This window comes from Adiantum capillus-veneris, chromosome 3 (assembly GCF_014529385.1).
Source record: "Adiantum capillus-veneris isolate H3 chromosome 3, ASM1452938v2, whole genome shotgun sequence".
NCBI lineage: Eukaryota > Viridiplantae > Streptophyta > Polypodiopsida > Polypodiales > Pteridaceae > Adiantum > Adiantum capillus-veneris.
Window position 1 is genome coordinate 57,359,325 of NC_140933.1, and position 20,590 is coordinate 57,379,914.

General features: G+C 42.8%; 1 protein-coding gene across 8 annotated transcripts in view; it reads left to right on the forward strand.

Annotated features, from left to right (window-relative positions):
* The window catches only part of LOC147460966 (protein CELLULOSE SYNTHASE INTERACTIVE 1-like), an 81,036-nt gene extending 60,838 nt beyond the window's left edge, over positions 1-20,198 (forward strand). Inside the window, exons 7-9 of one of the 8 annotated variants that reach the window (XR_015187555.1) lie at positions 15,553-15,692; positions 18,133-18,252; positions 18,341-20,198. Coding sequence is in view for 4 of the 8 variants with exons in the window: in XM_086508629.1 (XP_086364755.1) it covers positions 15,553-15,692; positions 18,133-18,157 (165 nt within the window). In the remaining 4 variants the exon portion in view is untranslated. Of the gene's footprint in view, positions 1-15,552; positions 16,011-16,163; positions 16,515-18,132 lie in introns of those variants that run through there. The other 7 variants (XR_015187556.1, XR_015187557.1, XR_015187558.1 and 4 more) reach the window with 7 other exon arrangements.
* Positions 20,199-20,590: the final 392 nt, after the last annotated feature.

Consider the following 20,590-nt stretch of genomic DNA (forward strand, 5'->3'; position numbering starts at 1 on the left):
GTGAAGTATGGCTCTATTGCCACATCTTTCCTAATAAAAAAAAATGTAATGTGGGAGATAAACCGATTGATAGAATACATAAGGTGCGCATGGTACGTATGGTATGGAAACAAGGGTTAGGTATACAAATGGATGCAACCATGGCACAACAGCGGTGCTCACACATGCTTTGCACAAACAAAAGACAGAGATTTTAATTACTTTAAACCTGGGCTTGTGTGAGAGAGAGGAGCCGCTAAATATAGCTAACATGCACTCCTTCTAGCATTTGTGGAGGGGTCGACCCCTACTTTATGGACCTTCTATTGGTGGTGTAGATCACGTTGGGAACAAGCACCTTTATCTCACGCATTAGGGTCTATGCAAGTAGGTACTTGAAGTTCTTGCATTACTCTTGGGACACCAAAATTATGGATCAGGGGCCATTTATAAGGAGTTTTGATGTTGAAAAATTATGTCTGGTTCTCTAAACCATTCCCCATCTTAAAATGAAAGTTTTCAATGCTTTTGGCACGGACTTGCTTCTACTCCCTTGTTGGAGGGCGTCTTGTGTAGAAGAAATTTTGTTGGGAGGTTGTTTTTAGGACATTTTCTTCTCGGACAAATCCACTAGAACCTTGGCAGTCACTTTTTGAAAGTTTTGGAAGTAAGTTAAAATTTTTATCTGCATTTCATCCACAATCAGATGGTCAAACTAAGATTTACAATAAATTAGCCTTGATGTCTTGACGTCATATGTGCATGATCAACAATCTCATTGGGAACAACATCTCCAGACTCCCACTAGTACAAGCAGTTTTGAATGACTCCTATTCTAGTGCCATTGGTAGAACTTTGGATGCAGCAACATTTGGTCGTCCGTTCTAGTCTTTGTTGACTAGATCAGTTGGTTAGTTGCCTGATGTCATTGCTAAGAGCCAATCCTTGGAAGAGGCTACTGAGAGTGTTAAGCTTCAGCTAAGCAAGGTTCATGAATCTTATTCAAGGGAGGCTAACAATCATCGTCAGGATGTTACTATCAAGGAAGGGGTTGTGTGTATCTTAGAATCATGAAGCAAAGGCTTAAACAAGTAGGAAAGAAGTACCAAGTTGTCTTTTAGGATGCATGATCCATTTCCAATCATTACAAAGATAAATGACGTGTCTATGAAATTGTGGTTACCTATTTCGTGGTCAATGCACAACGTTTTTCATGTTCCTTCGCTGAAGTCGTTTTAGGGAGAAGATTCTCGAAGAAGATGAACCCTAGATTGTAGATGAAGCTGAAGTCATGGAGCTTGAGCAGATTTTACTACATCGCTTTTGGCACGGTTCCAAGAAGCAAGCTCGACAACACCTTTTGAAGTTCAAGAATCATGGAACCCACAAGACAGTGTGGGTTGATGAAGATTTTTTTGCAGATTACCCAGAGTTGTAAGCAGACTACAAGGAAGCCATGTAGCTTGATACCAATACCTCACCTTAAAAAGGGGGGAATGTCACATGCACATCTAACCCTATGTGCATGTAGACAAGCTATAACTCCTACTGCTAGGATTTAGGACAGCCTAGGAAGTGGACCTTTGTGAGCCTATTTGCAGGACGTGCATGTCCAGCCACTTTAGCTAGTTGCATACCCTCTAGTTGCACAAGAGCATGTGCCGATGTGTGCTATGTGTAGGCACTAGGGAGTGTTTACGTTGTAGAACCTTTGCATTCGAACTGACCTAGGTAGTTTTAAAGCATGCGAAGCAACTCTTATTAATAATACTAATATTATCAATAAGTAACCTTGCATGAATAAAGTCGTGGGTTATTAATCCAGAACTGTTGTCACAAGATGGGCACCATGTGCCAATAGAAAAGAACAGACTGCACAGACCTTTAGCACTTCAATAACAACTGAACTGAAAGAGAGAGACGACACGCGACACGGAGTGGCGAAATTCCACCCCAGAGAGTATTGGCCCCAAACCTTGGCTCCCCTTTTGGTATTTCTTTATATTGCATCATCAAAGTACAAGCCGGTACTCCAGACTCTGCACCTTCTCTAGGGAGCATGCCAGAGAATGAGCCCTAACCTCATATTTAAAGGCTCTTGGCTTGAAAAACAGTTATAGTAAAAAGCCTTTAAAACTCAAAAGCTTCTGGTCCAAAAAGCAATGCCAAAAGCTGCCAGCGTATTTTACGAAAATCTGTACAGCCTGCCATGTCATCAGCCAACGCAAAACGCGGAAATCCGTATAGCCTGCACGTCATCATGTCGGCTCAATTTTCGAAAATCTGCCACGTCATCAGTTTTTGTGTGAGTGCAGGTCTTGCTTTATTTTAATCCTTTTGTCACTTGGGCCCCATCGGACGGGGTCTCCATAAGTTGGTAGGACTTCTTCTTCTGTTACTTGTTCTTCTTAGGGTTTAGGCCCCTTGGCCGACATTTGCAAGTTGGCTCCCTTCTTCAGGGCTTTGACACGTTAGCAATTTGTGACAACTGCTCAACCCCATTTTGCAAACCTATAAAGGTGAGCTTGGGACTCAACATTTCCATGATCAGATTAGTACCACATGGGCTTAACACCTCAACACCCTCAGCATCCTAGCATTTTTAACATCTACACTTTCAGCCCATCAGCGTTTTCACCCTCAAGACCAACAATAGCACCCCTTGCGTTTTTGGACCAAATCAGCCTGGCAACAGTAGATTCAGCCCTAGCATTAGCAATTTTATGAGCAAGCCTTAGCGTTTTTTCCTCTGCCAAATCAGATTCATCGGCATCCCCTTTGATCAGCAAGCGTTAACATTTTCAGCCATAAGCAACATCAGCGATTTCAGGTTTAGAGTCACAAACTGCTGATGTGTCGACCTACTAAAGAATGGAGCCTAAACCCTAAGAGGACAAGTAACAGAAGAAGAAGAAGTCATGCCAACTTATGGGGGCCCCGTCCGATGGGGCCCCAAGCGACATAAAGATTAAAACAAAGCAGGACCCGCAATTGATGACGTGGCAATTTTCAAAAATTGCGTTGACATGATGACGTGGCAGGCTGTACGGATTTTCGTGATTTACGCTGGCAGCTTTTTGGCTTTGCTTTTGGACCAGAAGCTCTTGAGTTTGAAGGCTTTTTATGTAAAATTGCTTTTGGGGCCTATGGCATTTAAATATGAGGCTAGGGCTCATTCTCTGGCATGCTTCGTGGAGAAGGTGCAGAGTCTGGAGTACCGGCTTGTACTGTGTTGATGCAATATAAAGAAATATCGAAAGGGGCGCCAAGGTTTGGGGCCAATACTCTTTGGGGTGGAATTCCGCCACTCCGTGTCGCGTGTCGTCTCTCTCTTTTAGTTCAGTTGTTATTGAAGTGCTAAAAGTCTGTTCAGTCTATTCTTTTCTATTGGCACGTGCTGCCCGTCTTGTGACAATGATATCAGAGCATCAGGCGTGTGCTTTTCTGAAAGCATACCGGTCCCACAAAAGAGCAGACTTCTCGAATTTATTCGAGGTATCTTCGCCCTTCAACCCGGACTTATAAGCCACTCCCACCCTTACTTCATTGCGCATCGGGCGCGCTTCCGTCTTCACCGCTCATGTCTTACAGGGCATAAGCCATTAAGATCACTTGTAGGAGAAGGATCCAAGATTTGTTTCGAGCTGTTGTTTTTCACAGAGACAGTACCATGCAGATGTCTATAGCTACCAAGCCGCACACTTCCAAGGACTTGGCAAGCTTTCAAGAAAAAAAAATTTACCCGAAGTTACATGGTTTTTGACATCTTCCTTCGGAGTGCAACTTCTGGCAGAGTGGGGTATCCTAAAATGCTTGCCATGGAAACCCTAGCAGATTATAACTTGAAGTTTCTTGACGTCTCCTAGTAAATGTCTCTTCACGAGCAGATGACCTTGGAGGTCCAGTGCGATTGCTATCGTGGGACTACCATCACCGCCAAGGAGACACTGTCTGTCCAGGAGCTGATGGACCATGCTGTGCAGTGTGCTCGGCTACGACCTTATGGAATGAACCCAACCTTAATTTTTGGTGCAGGTTTCAGGATGGAAAGTCGGTCGACTTTTCGAGTTCTAGAAGTGTCGAGATTGCTTTTTAAGTTTGAAATCTGTTTGAGAACTTGTTTGGTGATCCTGTTTAAAATTTGTTTGAAATGGATGGTATCTGTTTTGAACCTGTCTTGGTGCGGATTTGAAATGTTTGACTCTGGTTTTAATACTGGTTTCAATGATTGGTGATTTTTACTCCCAGGTGGAGTAGTGAGAAATGAAGTTTGAGAATGCTTGTTCAGACTCATGGCCCGGACCCTTGTGGTTATTTGCAGGGGGAGTATTGAATGATTGAAAAGTGCTATTTTTGCTCATGGCCCGGACCCTTGTGATTATTTACGGGGGGAGTATTTTTGTTGTTACTCATGGCCCGGACCTGGATGGTTATGCGGGAGGAGTATTAAGAAGTCTAAGCAGTGGTTACTCTCAGCACCTCCAAACGACGCAAGCTGTGGTCTGGGGGGCGTTTGGTTGTAAAAGGCCTCTATATCTCATGGTTCAGACACGGCCCTGACCTGGATGGTTATTTGCGGGGGAAGTGTTCATCGGCGGCTTTCTGTTTCTATGTTTTGTAACATGCATATGTGAGCATTTGTGTTGCATTGTTACGTGCCAACCACTGAATATTCCTAATTGGATGAGAATTCTTGGGTATGTAATTTTAGTGCATCAAGACACCCGTGGAAGATCAATGCGGTCTAGGTGTGATGGCTAATTTTACTACGCCGGAATGTCAAGAGTTCTAACATGGACGAAAGGAGAAGCTAAGTCTTCGATCAAAAGAGCTGAAAGGAGAAGCTAACTCCTTAACAAAAAGAGCAAATTGAATGTCCCTCGGAATGACCCTCGGAAACTTTTTGAGCTAACTTGAGTTGTTTTGCAGATATGCTGTAATCGCGGACGATTACTCTCTTTCAAGAAGGGAACATGTCACAAACTGCTGACATGTCGACCTAGTGAAGAACGGAGCTACCAGCCGAGGGGCCTAAACCCTAAGAGAACAAGTAACAGAAGAAGAAGTCCTACCAACTTATGGGGACCTCGTCCGATGGGGCCCCAAGTGACATAAAGATTAAAATAAAGCAGGACTGGCAATTGATGATGTGGCAATTTCCGAAAATTGTGTTGACATGATGACGTGGTAGGTTGTACGGATTTTCGCGTTTTGCGCTGGCTGAAGACGTGGCAGGCTGTACGAATTTCCGTGATTTACGCTGGCAGCTTTTTGGCTTTGCTTTTGGACTAGAAGCTTTTGAGTTTGAAGGCTTTTTATGTAAAATTGCTTTTGGGGCCTAGGGCCTTTAAATATGAGGCTAGGGCTTATTCTCTGGCATGCTTCGTGGAGAAGGTGCAGAGTCTGGAGTACCGGCTTGTACTGTGTTGATGCAATATAAAGAAATATTGAAAGGGGCGCCAAGGTTTGGGGCCAATACTCTTTGGGGTGGAATTCCACCACTCCGTGTCGCGTGTCGTCCCTCTCTTTCAGTTCAGTTGTTATTGAAGTGCTAAAAGTCTGTTCTTCTCTATAGGCACATGCTGCCCGTCTTGTGACATTTATCTCATAGCCTCGTCACAGTTTGTAGATCCATGTCAAAGTCATTAGCGTTTTTAGTTTTCAGACCATAGCCTCGTAGTGTCCCACATTCAAGGCATGATCCCATAAGTATCTCAGCATCTAGAACCATTGTAACAGCATTTGTGCAATCTAAGCAATTACCACTCTTATAATTTAATGGGATTTGGGACCTCATTTGGTGTCAGTCTTCTTTCTCTCTCTCCGACTCACAGAATCTTCACTAACGGACCTATTTTCTCTTCTCTCTCCCTTGGAGGGGGGGTTTGGGACCCCATCTGGTGTTTAAGTCTTCTTTCTCTCTCTTTGACTCACAATATCTTCACTCACAAATTTTTTCTAAAGAAACCTTGTGTACATACTGAGAACTCATCTTGAGCTATCATTATCACTACTTCCATTGCACCTAACACGATGCTGCCGACTCAGGTAAATATTGGCGGGCACTAGGACCTCGAATAGTTGGGAATCCCAACTGTGGGAAGGTTGGTGGGCCATTTACACATGGGGACCAGCCCTCATCAAAACTCACTCCAATCCATTAAAACTTTCAAAAAATTACACTAAGACGGGTAGCCACCCCTCACTAAGCTCATAGTCAATCAAGAGACGTGCCTGATAAACCATCATAAAAGAATATTTTGTGTATCCTATAAGACTGCAAACCTTACAACCACTAAGGGTTATGATGAAGACCCCCCATGCAACTAGGAAAAGAAAACATTGATAAACAATTTTTGGCGTGTACATAGTAGTATGTACATGCATGGCCATGTGTATAGACAAATGTAAATACATGCATTTGTAGGCTTTGCCAACTTGATATTGGGTTTCAAATATAGTAGACAATGTACACATTGTAAATAGTCATGTTTGCGTGTTTGCAGTAAAGTGGAATTTTATTCCGCTTTTACAAATAGCCAAAGAATATAGGTATTCAGAGTGAGTGCGAGAGAAAGAGCCCAATTTCATTTGTGATTCGTGAAGCATTGAATATAGCGCTATGGAAAGAGAGAAAGCTATGTATTGCTATAGGCATGAAGTACCCTTTGTCTATACCCGTTATGGGTAGTGTGGATGACCTTTATGTGCATAAAGTCACGGTTGCAAATGCTCATCTCGGCAAGGATAAGAGACATGTGCAAATGAACATGTGCTTCAAGTCGATGTAAATAAAGTGAGTAGAGCGGTTGTGGAAACAATACAAGTGCCTCTTGTGCAAAATTTCAGAAACATAATAAATAAATGTGAAAGTTTCAGCGCTAGCGTGGAAAATGGAGGTGAGGGAAATGAAATTGAGAAGGACGAGGCGGCCTACGATGGTGACACGTCTGATGTTGGTGAGAGTCCGTGTGGATTGTATGTGATGATGACATAGGTTATAAGATCCATCAATGAAAGACATGGTACCCTTGCATAAAGAGTAGTGTATGTTTTGGGAAGGAGCTCTGTAGCAACAAGACGTGGATGCTTGTAATGAAGATGAGACGATGGGCTATAGTCGGGGATTTTCTACACTAAATGAAGTTGATGTAGGAGAGAGTGATGCTATGCTTGTTGAGTTGACCTTGAGTATATGTGATTTGCCAGAGCTGGGGACAAGGCAATCCTCTGGTGGTTGTGATGCAAAGGTATTGGTTCATGAATGCTATACAAATGAAGTCTATGTATACAAGGATTTAATGCTAGTGCCGTCTCTGAGGGATGTTGGTGGTGATACATATCCTTTGGTTGTTCAATACAAAAGTCTAAAGGGTGTGATAGTAAAGGAAGTCAAAGTGGTCTTTTGCTTACATAGTGATCTCATGGATGCATTTTAGGTGCTTCAACATATGGTTGGGCCGTATCCTTTTATTTGCATAGATCTTGATAGTAAAGGAAGTCAAAGTGGTCTTTTGCTTACATAGTGATCTCATGGATGCATTTTAGGTGCTTCAACATATGGTTGGGCCGTATCCTTTTATTTGCATAGATCTTGATTGGCCATTAGCAAGTCCTGGGGCAGGTTGGCATAATGAAGGCTTGGTTATGACATCTTGTTTGACTTTGTATGCATGTCTTTTCAAGTGGTAGGCACCCTATGTAGAAGAAGATGCTAGTGGTATTGTTTCTGAGGTGCATTTTCAATTATTGAATGGAACTACTAGTGGTTGGAGAGATGGTCTCTTTTACGTAGGGAGTGAAAAGCGATTGATGCATCCGTAAGACGTTGTGAAATTTGTGCTTGGCATGAGCTCCAGTCATCAGATGCATTTTGAAATAGCTATGGTTTTGATTGATTGTGACGGCTTATGGTTTTGATTGATTGTGACATGTATCAAGGTTGGAGAGAAATTGTGTCATGCTTAGGATAAAGATGGATGGTGGCGATGTGGCAAGAAAATAGATGCCTTCCCCTTATGTGTGAGTGGCATGCTTGGGCACTTTGGTGGTGCTATGCAAGTTGATGAGTTTCCATATAATCCAGGAGGAACTTTTTTGTCACTTTTGAGGTTTTATGTTATTGTTTGATGCAAGTGTTGAGCATGATTGCTCAACTTGGGGGTTGGGAAGGATGATAATCAACTTTTGGAGTGTACATAGTAGTGTGTACATGCATGTGCATGTGTACAGACAACAATAAATGCATGCATTTGTAGGCTTTGTCAACTTGATATTGGGTTTCAAATATGGTGAACAAGGTATACATTGTAAATAGTCATGTTTGCGTGTGAGTAGCCGCACATGTACATACTTGGACATGGTGTCGGAGTCTTGGATGTGGTGCCAAATGGCTTCTTTCAGCTCAAGGGTGTGCTTTCCAGCTTTCTAGAATGTGAATAATGTAAGTGGGAAGTGTGGGTATACTCATCTTGCCGGAGGAGTTTGACACGTTGTGACGTGTTTTTATGAAATGATGTGAGCCACCTCGAAGACTTTGAGAAATGTTTTTTTAGTGCTTTTGGACCTCATGGATGTAAATAAACTATGCTCGTACAAAGTGTATACATGCGGGCCAATTGCGCAGAGTACATAGTTTTATGTACTATGTACATAGTACATAGAAGTGTCGAGGCTTCAAACAGAAGTGCGCTTAAAATTTGAAGAAAACTGAACTTTTTCTTAGCTTTGGGTCATGAGTGAAGGGTGGAAGTGATCAGGGAAGAAGAAACTTTATGTTCAGGTAGCCTACGGTGAAGGATGGGGGTTTTGCTATGGAGATGCCCCTCTTGTTTTGCGAAAGCTTAGTGTGATGAGTTAAGTGTGTCTCTCCTCAATGGGTTGATGAATCTGGGTGCTTAGCTGTGTATATTAACTTTCTTCATCTTGGTTTGAGGTATGGTAGCTATGTTGTGTGCCGCTTCCTATGGTGCAACTAGTCGAGGGTAGACTATATGCTGCAATACCCTGCTTGTACATATGCTAAAGCGCATGATTTTCCCCAAGTTTTCCATCACTTTTCAAAAGTTTTTTGGATGAACTTTGTGGGGTTTAAAATTGGACTTGATTTAAATGGGTTTTGGTCAAGCTATGTGTATATATGAGAGCGCCTATGGAGTCTCTACTAGCACATGGAAGGGCGTTTGAAAAGAAATGAAGCCCTTGGTTTTATTAGCAAAAGTGCAGAGATTTCCATTGGTTTTCCTCAAATTTTTTCTTTGATTTTATTGATTCTTTTGTTTTCTTTAGTGCAACCAAGTATAGTGGGAGTTGTAGCGGTGTAGAGGGAAGCTAGTCGGGGACCGGGGCTAGTCAAGGTTGAGTGTGTGTAAGGTTGAGAAAGTTCGTGAGAGGAGATTTGCTCATGTCCTTTTTAGAAATCTATTCTCTTTATCCTTTTTTCTTTGTGGTGGTTTGAGGTGTTGTACAGGCCAGTCCCTCAATCCTTCACAACGTGCGACAAATGTCTATTTGCGGCGCTCGATATGCAATGATGCGTAAATCGCTTTTGGTATGTGGCCATGAATTTTGAGTGTGAAGGAGCAAGTCTACAAAATTGGGGGAAATTTGGAGTCCATTTTGCATTTGTCCGTTGGGGGTCAAAACTTGCCAAAAATGGGCCTATAAAGGCCGAAAAATTGGTCCAAATGGTGTGAAAAGGCTTATATTTGCCACATCACTCATGGTGTCATGAGTGTCCAAGCTGGGGGGTGCTTGCTTTACCAAATATCAACAGTTTCACCTCTCTGTGTGTAAGGAGGAGTAGGGTTTCTATAGGTGATTCTATGCAATCTCGACTTGTTCGCTTCCTGTTCTGGAGTGTATTGATGAGTGAATGAGGGTTTCTTCTCTTCAGTTTTGCACTTTGGGAGAGTCTATGGAAGTTCTGAGGTTTCCATGGATGTGCGCGTGCCAGGAATTGAGGGAAGAAGGTATGGCTTTCTGCAAGACAAGCTGACCGTGGATTAGTGCCATTGGGGTTGAGGCTACACCAAAGAGTCCAACAGAGTGGAGTTTGGTGTTACTTTTGCAATGGTTTGAGAGGGCCTTTTTTGGTTGGAGTTTTTTTGTGTTTTTGATGGTCCTTCTTGTGTCTTTTGGTGGCCATCAACTGTGATTTGAAGCTTTGATAAACTCGAATCACTCCGTAGTGTCTGCGGGTAGGCAGGAACTTGTGGTTCGAGAAGTTTGGAGCTGGAGTTGAGTGAGGGGAGGTTTGTCACTGAACTCTTGAGTGGTTCTGTGTGAGGTAAGGAGAAAAAAGGAGTTCTTTGTGTTGTGTCAAGGTGTAAGTGTGTGCACGGTGTCTTTTGCTACATCACTTGTGCTCCATCGACGTGGTCTTGGACCCGCTCGCTATTTTAAGGACTAAGCATGGCAGCAAAAAACTTAGTGCTCCAAGAATTGGCAAAGGTAGAGCATTTCTATTTTTAAGGGTAGTGGCAAAGAATGTGAGGACGTGCAAGCTTATAGAAAAGTTTTTTGGGCCATACACAACATCTTCAAAGCTAGCCATGAAGCAGCACACCTAAGTCACTCTTCGTCTATGCTTTCTAGATAGAGTGTACATCAATAAGACGTGGAAATCCCTGTCAACACCTATCTGCCACAGTAACAATCTAATATTCTTGTGGTTGTTTTCTGATGGTGGTAGGTAGGAGGGACTTGCCTTGCCCTATGGTGAATGCATGGTCATTTTGAAATCCTTTTGTATGCTCTATCGTAAAATTGAGGCTTGGCTGTAATCATAGCAGCGAGGTACAAGACGGGACGTATAATACGTCGAAGTATAGTACGTGTATTAGACGTCTATTCAAGGACCCCAAATAAAGAATGTGGTTTTCTTTTTAATTGTAGAATTTTCTTCTATAGCCCCAGGCATAAGCTAGGTAGGATATGATATATGTGTAATGAATTTTATGACTTAACCCGAAAATTCATAAACAGTTTCAATTTTCAACTTTTATTGAACAAATCATCAAGATTCAAAACTTAAAATCAATTCCAAAACTTAACTTCCAAGAGATGAGAGTGAGCAAGACCATAAAATGCATCCTGTTATCAACAAAAAATAGTAGAGCTGGCCTTTTTTAACCTATATGGGCTGTCCATAACGCTTTAGTGTAAACTTTCTAATACTGAATAAAACATATACATTTTTTTTGGCAATGCTACATACTTTACATGAAAAAAAAAAAACGTCAAGTCGTGTACTTTGAATATAATATGTGTAATCCTTTTGCAAATAAATTCAATAAAGCATCTTTGGTTTGTTGTATCTTATTGTAGCACTCTTCCCCTTCTAGACTCTTTGTAGATTTCTTCTTGAATTTTCTGGTACACACACCTGAGAGAGAGAAATGAAATGAAATGTTATATTAACGTCTTCAAAAGGCCAAAATGACCTATGAGACCAATCAGTTACAAAATAGTGAATCTAATACCATGTCTGGGTACAAAAGAACTAGAAAAGAACTAGAAGTGGAACAAAATACTACTACTACTACTACAATCTAAAACTACGTGGGTGTAGCAGCTGATACAATAGGTACCCGGTAAACTGGATGTAACAGTGTGTGAAACAAAGATGGAAGAAATGGTGAGGATCCATCCTCATCTGCACTCTGGATGTCGAGAGAGTATGGCTCGAATCTTCTGTTGTAGTCTCCGTCGATGCTGTGTAGCTCCTCTCCTCAGTCGCGGTCGTCTGTATCTCTGTAGCTCCAATGCTCGGTCGATGAGAGTGCCAGTAGTGGTCGAATGAGTGTGGGACGAGCTCTGCAGTGGTGGCTGCTCCTCTGGCTGTCCCATATCTAGTGAAAAGAAATCTGTAATGTGTCTCTGGGACTGCCTCTCTCTAGCTCTCCCCAGTAAAGTGTCTCTATACCTGTGTAACTCAAGTAGATATAGTCCAAGACATCTCTGATCCTCATAACTCATGACCCTAGATAGAGGACCAAAACCCTCTCTGAATAAGCAGTGGAAACGCCCCCGTATCTCATAGAACACTGTGCAATGACATATGTAGTGCAACTCTGTCTCTGGCTCTCTCTGGCATAATCGGCATATCCTGCTGTCTGTTGGTATCCCTCTGAATCTACCAGTCTCAATCTCGAGCTGATGTGAGGATGTGCGTATCTGACCAATGGCACAACGCAAACCATGAGACATATGTGTGTCCATGTAGCTGGGTCGAATCACAAACCCATCTCCTGTGAGGTGGAGAAGATGCTCTCTATAGAAAGCCATCTTCGTGCTCAACTCCTGAGGCGGCTCTATCCATGTCCTCCTGGTGTCGAGCTGGATCAGGTCCTGACGAATGAGTCTAGTGATCTCCACCCGTGTAAGAGACAGCGAGGGTGCCTGAAGAGAATACTGGAAAGGGGGCAACCTGTCCATGGTGAAGCCATGCGTCTGAAACCATGAAGTCATCTGTGCATACCAGCATGAAGTGTCCCCCTGTAGAGCTAACTGTCTGGAAGACTCAAGGGCCAGTCTAGCATATCTGTCTCTAGTAGTATCCCATAGGCTGTGCACAAAGGACACTGATCTGGTAAGCGCCTCAATCTCCATGGGGGGGGCAGCTAGCTCTGCTTGAATGATCGCGTGAGGTACGGAGGCCTTGGCTCTAATCAATCGGGAGATCATAGATACCAAGGGCCTCTCCATACGTCTCCAACCATCCTGGCCTACAGAAGGTCCCCATACCTGTACCCCATACATCATAGCTGAGGCTACTAAAGTATCAAAGAGCCATAACTTTGTCCGAGATTCCTGGAACTGAACCTGCGAACACATCCTCTCCAAGCCTCCCAAGGCCGCATAAGCTCTGGTCAGTCTAGTCTCTGCTGCTCTCCCCAAAGAAAACCTCGGCCCAGTGAAGACTATCCCAAGGTAAGTGTATGCATCTGTATACTCCACAATCTCTTGACCATACGTGAAGGTCGGTGCCGATCTCCTGATCCACTGCGGTGTGGTGTTAAACACCATGACCTTGGTTTTACCAAGGTTTACAGACAATCCACTATCCTCTGCAAAACTGTGTAATGCATCCAACTGTCGCTGCATACCCTCTGGTGAGTCAGAGATCAAGACAATATCATCAGCATATAACAACAATGGGATCCACGTCCCTGCCAGCTGGGCACCTCTATCACCCTCTCTGTCAATGTAATCAGACACCTCATCAACATACATACCAAATAGAGTAGGAGACAATGGGCAACCCTGTTTCACCCCGATAGTGGAGTGAACTAAGTCAGATATCCCCTCTGGGGTGCGTACATGTCCCATCACTGATCTGTATAAAGCCATAATCCCCCAAATCAACACTGTGGGCACCCCCATCTCCTGCAGTCTGCGCATCAGTCGAGCTCTCGGTACCATGTCAAATGCTTTGCGGAAATCCACAAAGCTACAATAAATCCGTCTCCCATGTGACCTGCCCTCCTCAATGATAGCTCTGAGTGTCAGAATATGGTCAAGAGTGGAGAAACCCCTCCTGAAACCTGCCTGTCCCTTTGCCCGTACACCCTCACCCTCTGCCCAGTTACTCAACTGCTGCTCAATAATGGATGCATACAATCGTGCCAGTGTGTGTCCAACCATAATAGTGCGGTAATTTCCAGGCTCTGTAGGATCACCTGCCTTGAATATAGGCACAATAGTAGACAACCTCCAAGTCTCAGGTAATCCCTCACACATGGCACGATTGAACAACACTGCAAGAACCTCCATCAGCATATCCCTAGCATGTATAAAGTGCTCCGCTACTAGACCGTCATGATCGTAAGCCCTCCTGGTCCTCATCCTGTCAATGGCTCTCTTTACCATCTCAGTGGTAAAGAAGGTGCTCATAGGTGGACATGGCTCTGTAGGATCTGGAAGGGGATCCTGCCCAGGAACCGTATATAACGATGTCGCATACTGGCCCCACACATCAGGAGAAGTAATCACTGGGGGAGGGGAGTGCTCATGGAAGAGTCGCCATGCCTCGCCTGAGTCTCTACTCAAGAACAACTGATACAAGTCTCGCTCCATCTGGGCCAGGTAAGCTCGTTTCTTCTTTCGCACAAGGCGCCGGAAAGCAATCCGCGACTGTCTGTAGGTGATGACTCCTAAATGAAGATCCCTCTGAAGCTGGGCTCTCATCTCTCTGCACTCCTCATCATACCAACTATTCTGGGGCATGCTCCCAGAATGTCGCCTCCGATCCGGTTGAGTGTGTGGGTATGCCTCTGATGCTGCATCATGTAGTGTCTCAGTCAGTAAAGTAGTGCACTCCTCTACTGAGAGGCCTGGAGCAACTGTGCATAGACGATCCCAGATCGCCTCTGTATAAACTGAGTCAGTCTCTGGTGTAAATGTATAACGGGTGTGTGACCTGCCTCCTGATTTCTGGGCTGTACTAAACTGAAAAGATACGGACAGTGTCAAGAGAGCATGATCCACTGCTACGCCCACTGGTCTGGCTCCCACTGTGAAATCCTGAATACAAGGAATAAAGCTCGGCTGTGTCATAACATAGTCCACTGTACTGGCCCCATGTCTGTGTGGAAAGCATGTGAAGCCTGCTGCTCTAGGAAACCGCTGTAAGCCATTAAGTATGGCTAGCCCATGTGTAGTCGTCATCTCCGTGAGGTATCTCCCATACTCAGTCTGCTCTCTGTCATGTGAGCATCTGTCAAACCCCAGCTCACCCACATCCAACTCTCTAAGCATCTCATCTGAAGTGTCGTAGAAGACTGTCTGACAGTTGCCCGTTCGAGCATTGAAGTCTCCTAGGAGGATGATATCACCATCCCTAGAAAACTCCCATATATCATCATCTAGAATTGAGAAAGGCGACTGCCCTCTGGATACAGCATATACTGACGTACTGGGGGGGAAGTAACATATAGCAATATATAGAAATCGACCTGTGTCAGCTCTCAGCCTCACCCACATGTATCTAGCTTGATCATCTCTCCGTACAATATGTAGTAGTGGCTGTAGCTCCTCCCTAAACAACACCGCTACTCCTCCTGAACCTCTACTCCCATGCTCAGATCTCGTGACTGTTCTGTGGGCTGTCTCCCATTTGTATCCCAGCACATGTGGCAACAGTTGGCCAGGGGCCTGGTGAGTCTCTGAAAAGAAAACAATGTCCTTGTCTCTGAAACTGTCCTCAAAGGCACCAACATCCAACCTCATAGACCCATTACAATTCCAAGTCGCCATCCTCAATGTGGTCCCATAGGTCTCGCACCGTCATGTAGAGCGCCGCTCTACAATCACCACCCGACCATCTCTGTAAAAGGCCATCTTCCCCTTCTCCCTTGCCGCTTGAGCGCCGCTCTACAATCACCACCCGACCATCTCTGTAAAAGGCCATCTTCCCCTTCTCCCTTGCCGCTTGAATCGAGAGAGAGAGAGAGAGAGAGAGAGAGAGAGAGAGAGAGAGAGAGAGAGAGAGAGAGAGAGAGAGAGAGAGAGAGAGAGAGAGAGAGAGAGAGAGAGAGAGAGAGAGAGTTGTCATTTCTTGTCAAATAGCAGGGATCATTGGGAAAAGTAACTATACAAATAGATCGAGTTGTGATGCTAGGGAAAGTGAGTGGGCAATACAATCTTGTTCCGGACTCTAATCGGGATGGCAGCCCTAGAACCCTCGAAATTGAGTTTCAGTGGTCCAACAGGTGACATCTTTTATCGACGCTGTATTGGCTTGTATATGTACAGTTATTGTGGGAACTTAAAACATGGTACGAAGCCTTACTGCACTTATAAATCCTTGTAATGTAGCAGAATGCATGCTTTAGCTTTGAGAATGTTTTGGCTTAAGGTGATAAAGGAGCCTTCTTGTGGATGGGATTTCAGATTTCTAACATATGGGACAAAGTCAAATAGGGTCCTTGCTACAAGAATATTTTGTGAGAGGAGATAATTTTTTATTTATTTTCTTGTACATGGTATCCAAGGATCAACAAGGCTAGGCACAGGTAATTTGGGATCAATGTTGGGGTGCTCTTTAGTGACTGCTTTGTTTTGAGGCATCTTCTGTTCGTATCAAGCATCACCGTGATTGGAGACCTTTCTGCTTTCGAATCGCCTTTGTTTTGTTGTTCTCATGAGGGATGAAAAAGAGACTTTTGATTGACTTTTAGCAGTCTATGAATCTGATACGTTGGGAACTTCAAGATTTGGAGTGCATGGGATAGATTGTGGCAACCATACAAGTCCATGGATATAGTGCAGGAATGAGGCTGTTAAGGTAAAGCTACGAGAACAGAGAAGGGTAACAATCTTCTAACTGCATCCATGGCAATGCTCTTGCCTCTGCAGTTGTGTGATGGCCTTCTAAATGCAGCTTTGGAAAATCAAATGTGGATTTGGACCATTTTTCATAGTTGTACGAGAAGAGATCGGTTGTGCGATTCCATGTACATGGTTTGCAATGACCTATGCTCTCTCTCTCTCTCTCTCTCTCTCTCTCTCTCTCTCTCTCTCTCTCTCTCTCTGTGCCATACACAAATGCAATCAAAGTATTCATTCATTTGAGTTGGGCAATAATAGTTCTTTGAGGAATTTCAGTTCAGTAAGAACTTATAGATTCTTTTAAATGAGACAAAATAATGACCTTATAATAGGGCTGCTTTGTGGGGGTTTGTTAGTTCTTCATGTAAACTATTCTCTAATTTCCAAAATTAGACTAGCCTTTGGATCAATTTCAAAATATTTTTGCATGTTTTTGGATCCGTTCAAGGGCCATAAATGCGGCCAGTGTGCAACAGGCTTCATCTGATGGAACTTCCATAGAAACTTTATCTTCCCCTAAAACAGTCTAGCACTACTTTAAGAAATTGCCGGTTTAGCCTAATCAACTATTTTGAAATAGTTTTTGTCAAAAAGATTTGCGTTTTTAGGACTTTGCCGAACTTCCAAATGAATTTTCTATTATATGGTTCTAAACATGGCAATGCAAGCTCATCTCAGTCAATGTGGTGTTTAGCCTTTTATGACAAGTTGCTGGCTGTAGCTTCTTTCCTTTTTAGTCTTAAGTTATGGATTATGTGCTTGTGTGTGCATGCTACATATGGTTACCTTGCAATTTTTAGGATAAACAGTGGAAAGGAACCTTTGCATGGTTCTTTTCTCCAACATTCCAAGCTTTGCTTTAGATTTAGAGACCCTAATGAACATGCTTTTATATATTGTAATAGTGTGCTATGAGGGCTTACTTATCTATAACCATATCCCCTTTGTAATCATTCAGTTCTTGAGACCCATGTGACAGCGGTCCTAATATCATTCAGATGTTGACGTTCTTCGTCCTCAAAAATAAAGTTGAGAAATCTTGTTTTCCAAAGTGGAACCTTCGTGAGGTCTAGGTCTATTTTTCCATTCAACTAATTGTTTTTTCCATGATAGCACACATTGCTTGTGAAATTCAAAAGATATCTTTGGCTCATATATGAACTAAGAGTTCAATAAAATCCACTAATGCGGCATATGGAACACTCAATGTTAACAAGAGTAATGGACAAGAGTGAGCCAATAGATCCAACTTCTAGATTGCTAGAATTATCTCTCTAATTTTTTTTGAAAGGTCCATATTTGAGGAAGAACTTAGATATTTCTCCAATCTTTGGTTGCGATTCAAATTCAAGATTATAACCAAGACATCAAAACCCATCTCAGTCAAAGTTAGGTCCCTTTTTTAACGCCTCCTATCTTGAATGTTTAGAATTCTTTGAAACTCAAAAAATATGTGACCTCTTTTTGCAAAAGTGATCACTCCTAGCACATATTTCATTTGCATGTCATGTGTTGTAGCATTCTAAGTGTACTCATACACATTACGAATGTCATGTATAACTAATCTAAGCTATACATACATATGGTTACTGTGAAGACCACAATAAGAATATTCTTGAAGTAATGCCTACAACAATGCTTAGACTTTAGGCTATAAATATGCTCAAATCTGAGACTACAAATTGAACATATGGTGTACATAAATTAGGCTTTCAGGTTGCATTTTCATAGTGAAAAGCACCCTTTGAATGGATTTTTTGCATCAAGAGACGGTGAGCGATGTCTACTATGATTTCATCATAAAGAACCTTACATTTTCAGTTGGGACAGGACCAATGAGGGTTGATGATTTTTAGTGAGGTGCTGGATGAGATTTGGGCTATCTTTTGGAGAACACAAGGTGAATCGTGTGCAAGGGTTCACATCCAGTCGAGTGAAACGGTTAGTGTCTAATACCTTTATTGATTTTTAGCCAGTCGGTTGGAGATTTTTGGTGCGATAGAGTGGGCTAATTTTGGATGGATTTTAGCCAATGTACTTGCCCGTACTAAGGAGTTTGGAGATCTCTTTCGGTGGAAGGTTTCTTGTAGCCTTGAAGCCCTATTTTCACATGTCTACAATGGACATTCTCTCATGTTGTGGCATCCACATGATATGGCGGAGATGGATTGTGGAGAGTTTATATTGCAGTATCCCAATAGAGACATAGTGGTTCTGACTTGCATTGAGTTTGAATGGTCTTCTCAAGTGGATGTAGGTCTATAGCTTGTACTTGTTCTTCTAAAAACGTGATGAGTTATGCCGTATTGATCAAAATGTGGACTCTTGGTGTCAGGTAGAGTAGCTCTTGGCCCAAGGGCGATGATGTATTGTGGATTCTGCAAGGAGCTTGTCTTGTTTTCTTGGGATTCTACATATCCCTTGTATGGTGGTCCTAAATTTTTGTTTGGAAGGGGAGGTTATCTTGTTACTTATACTTTAAATAAAGTAGTTGGATTGATGATATTGGCTAGAAGGTATTTGCGACTACCTCATGACTTTTGGATTACAAAGTGGTACCTCTTACACATACCACAAGCCTAGATACAAAAGAGTTTTCTACCCAAGAGGATTGTTGATTGTTCTAGATCTCGTGAATTGGAAAGACTATAGATTTTATGTTCTACATGTGGGATGGAACGTTATGTTCAGAAACATTACGTTATGTTCAGAAGCATTAATCGGCTTGATGCACATGGTCTCCAGTCATTAAATTGTACTATTTGTAGGATTTATGGTGATTGAGTTCCAAAGGGAGATTCTAAGGTTGGACTTAGAGTCTTGGATGTGGATAGGCCTGTTATCTTGTCTTTTCGGGAGGTTCAAGGAGTTATTGTAGCCTTCTTGGCAATGCCTACATGCCATAATCAATCCTTTGTGATGCTATAGTGGACGAGGCAAGGATTGTTCATCTTTGTGGTCCTTAGTTACAAGACGCTTATCTCATGTTCTCTGTTCGCATTGTGACATTTTTCTAGAGAGTAAGTTTGCTCAAGCTGGTGTCGCTGGAGATTTAGTGGGTCCCTTCACATTTTTTTCCCTCTAACCTATAGTTATTGATGACATGCCCACACAACATGGCATATATGTAGTGGTGTTCTAGTTTGTATGGTTGACAATGTTTCTAGAGATTAGAGGACACTAATGGTAGTTGTGTGCATTTGGTTACCGGTGGTGGATATGGTTGTCTATCCTAGGCCTTGTGGTTCTTTGTAAAGATGTGTGCTTGATGCAATGGTGGATTAGGCTTATAGATTCCTCTGTCTCTCTTGGAGGCCCTAGATCCCTAGTCTTGTTGTGTACCCAGGATCTGAGAAGGGGTATTAGAGTTTTTGAGGTCATCTTGTGGTATTTCTGTCCAAATCTTGTGAGTGAGGGATTCTTTATGGCTACACCGAGCCTTGTGAGGATTTTTTTAGAGTCTATGAATCATGGGGGAATTTCCCAAATTTTGTATGGGGTGCCACTTGTGGCCTTATTGTTGGTTGCCTTATTTTCATGTTTGTTGACCCATCATAGTTCCATTTATTTGACATGGAGTATTTTGTAGGTTGGTTGGACTTATTGTTTGTTGACCCTTCATAGTTCCATTTATTTGACATGGAGTATTTTTTAGGTTGATTGGGCATATTTTGTAGTCTACTATGTAGGGAGAGGGGTTCCCTAGCATTTTGGCATAGTTGGGAGCCTTGTAGTCTCTCTTATATGCAAAGTTTTCCCTCGCAAGTCTTGTACACACATACTCTCTCTCCATCTTCTCGGTCTAGCATTTATCTCTCTCTCTCTCTCTCTCTCTCTCTCTCTCTCTCTCTCTCTCTCTCTCTCTCTCTCTCTCTCTCTCTCTCTCTCTCTCTCGTTTTCCCTTGTCTCACCACAACTTTTGCTTCAATTTGATAGAATTAATATATTGTATCCTAGAACATAGGTGAAATACATACTACGTGTTCTCTCACAACATACTTCTTGGCCATGATTTCATAGACATGGATATGGCATGAATGTTTTGAACACTCCAAACGATTCAGAAACTTCCTAGGGAGATTTTCGAGTTCTGTTTGGTAGTGATGGTATATGGATCTCTATAGGCATGTGTTGCATAGAGAGGATTGCATTGGATGAAGGTCATTTTGTTGTTGTCAAGCAAGCGAGAATGATGCATCCAAAATTTAAGGATGCAGTATACACGGCGAAGACCTACAAGCTCAACCTACACACTCGTACCTTGGAACAGTTTATTGAG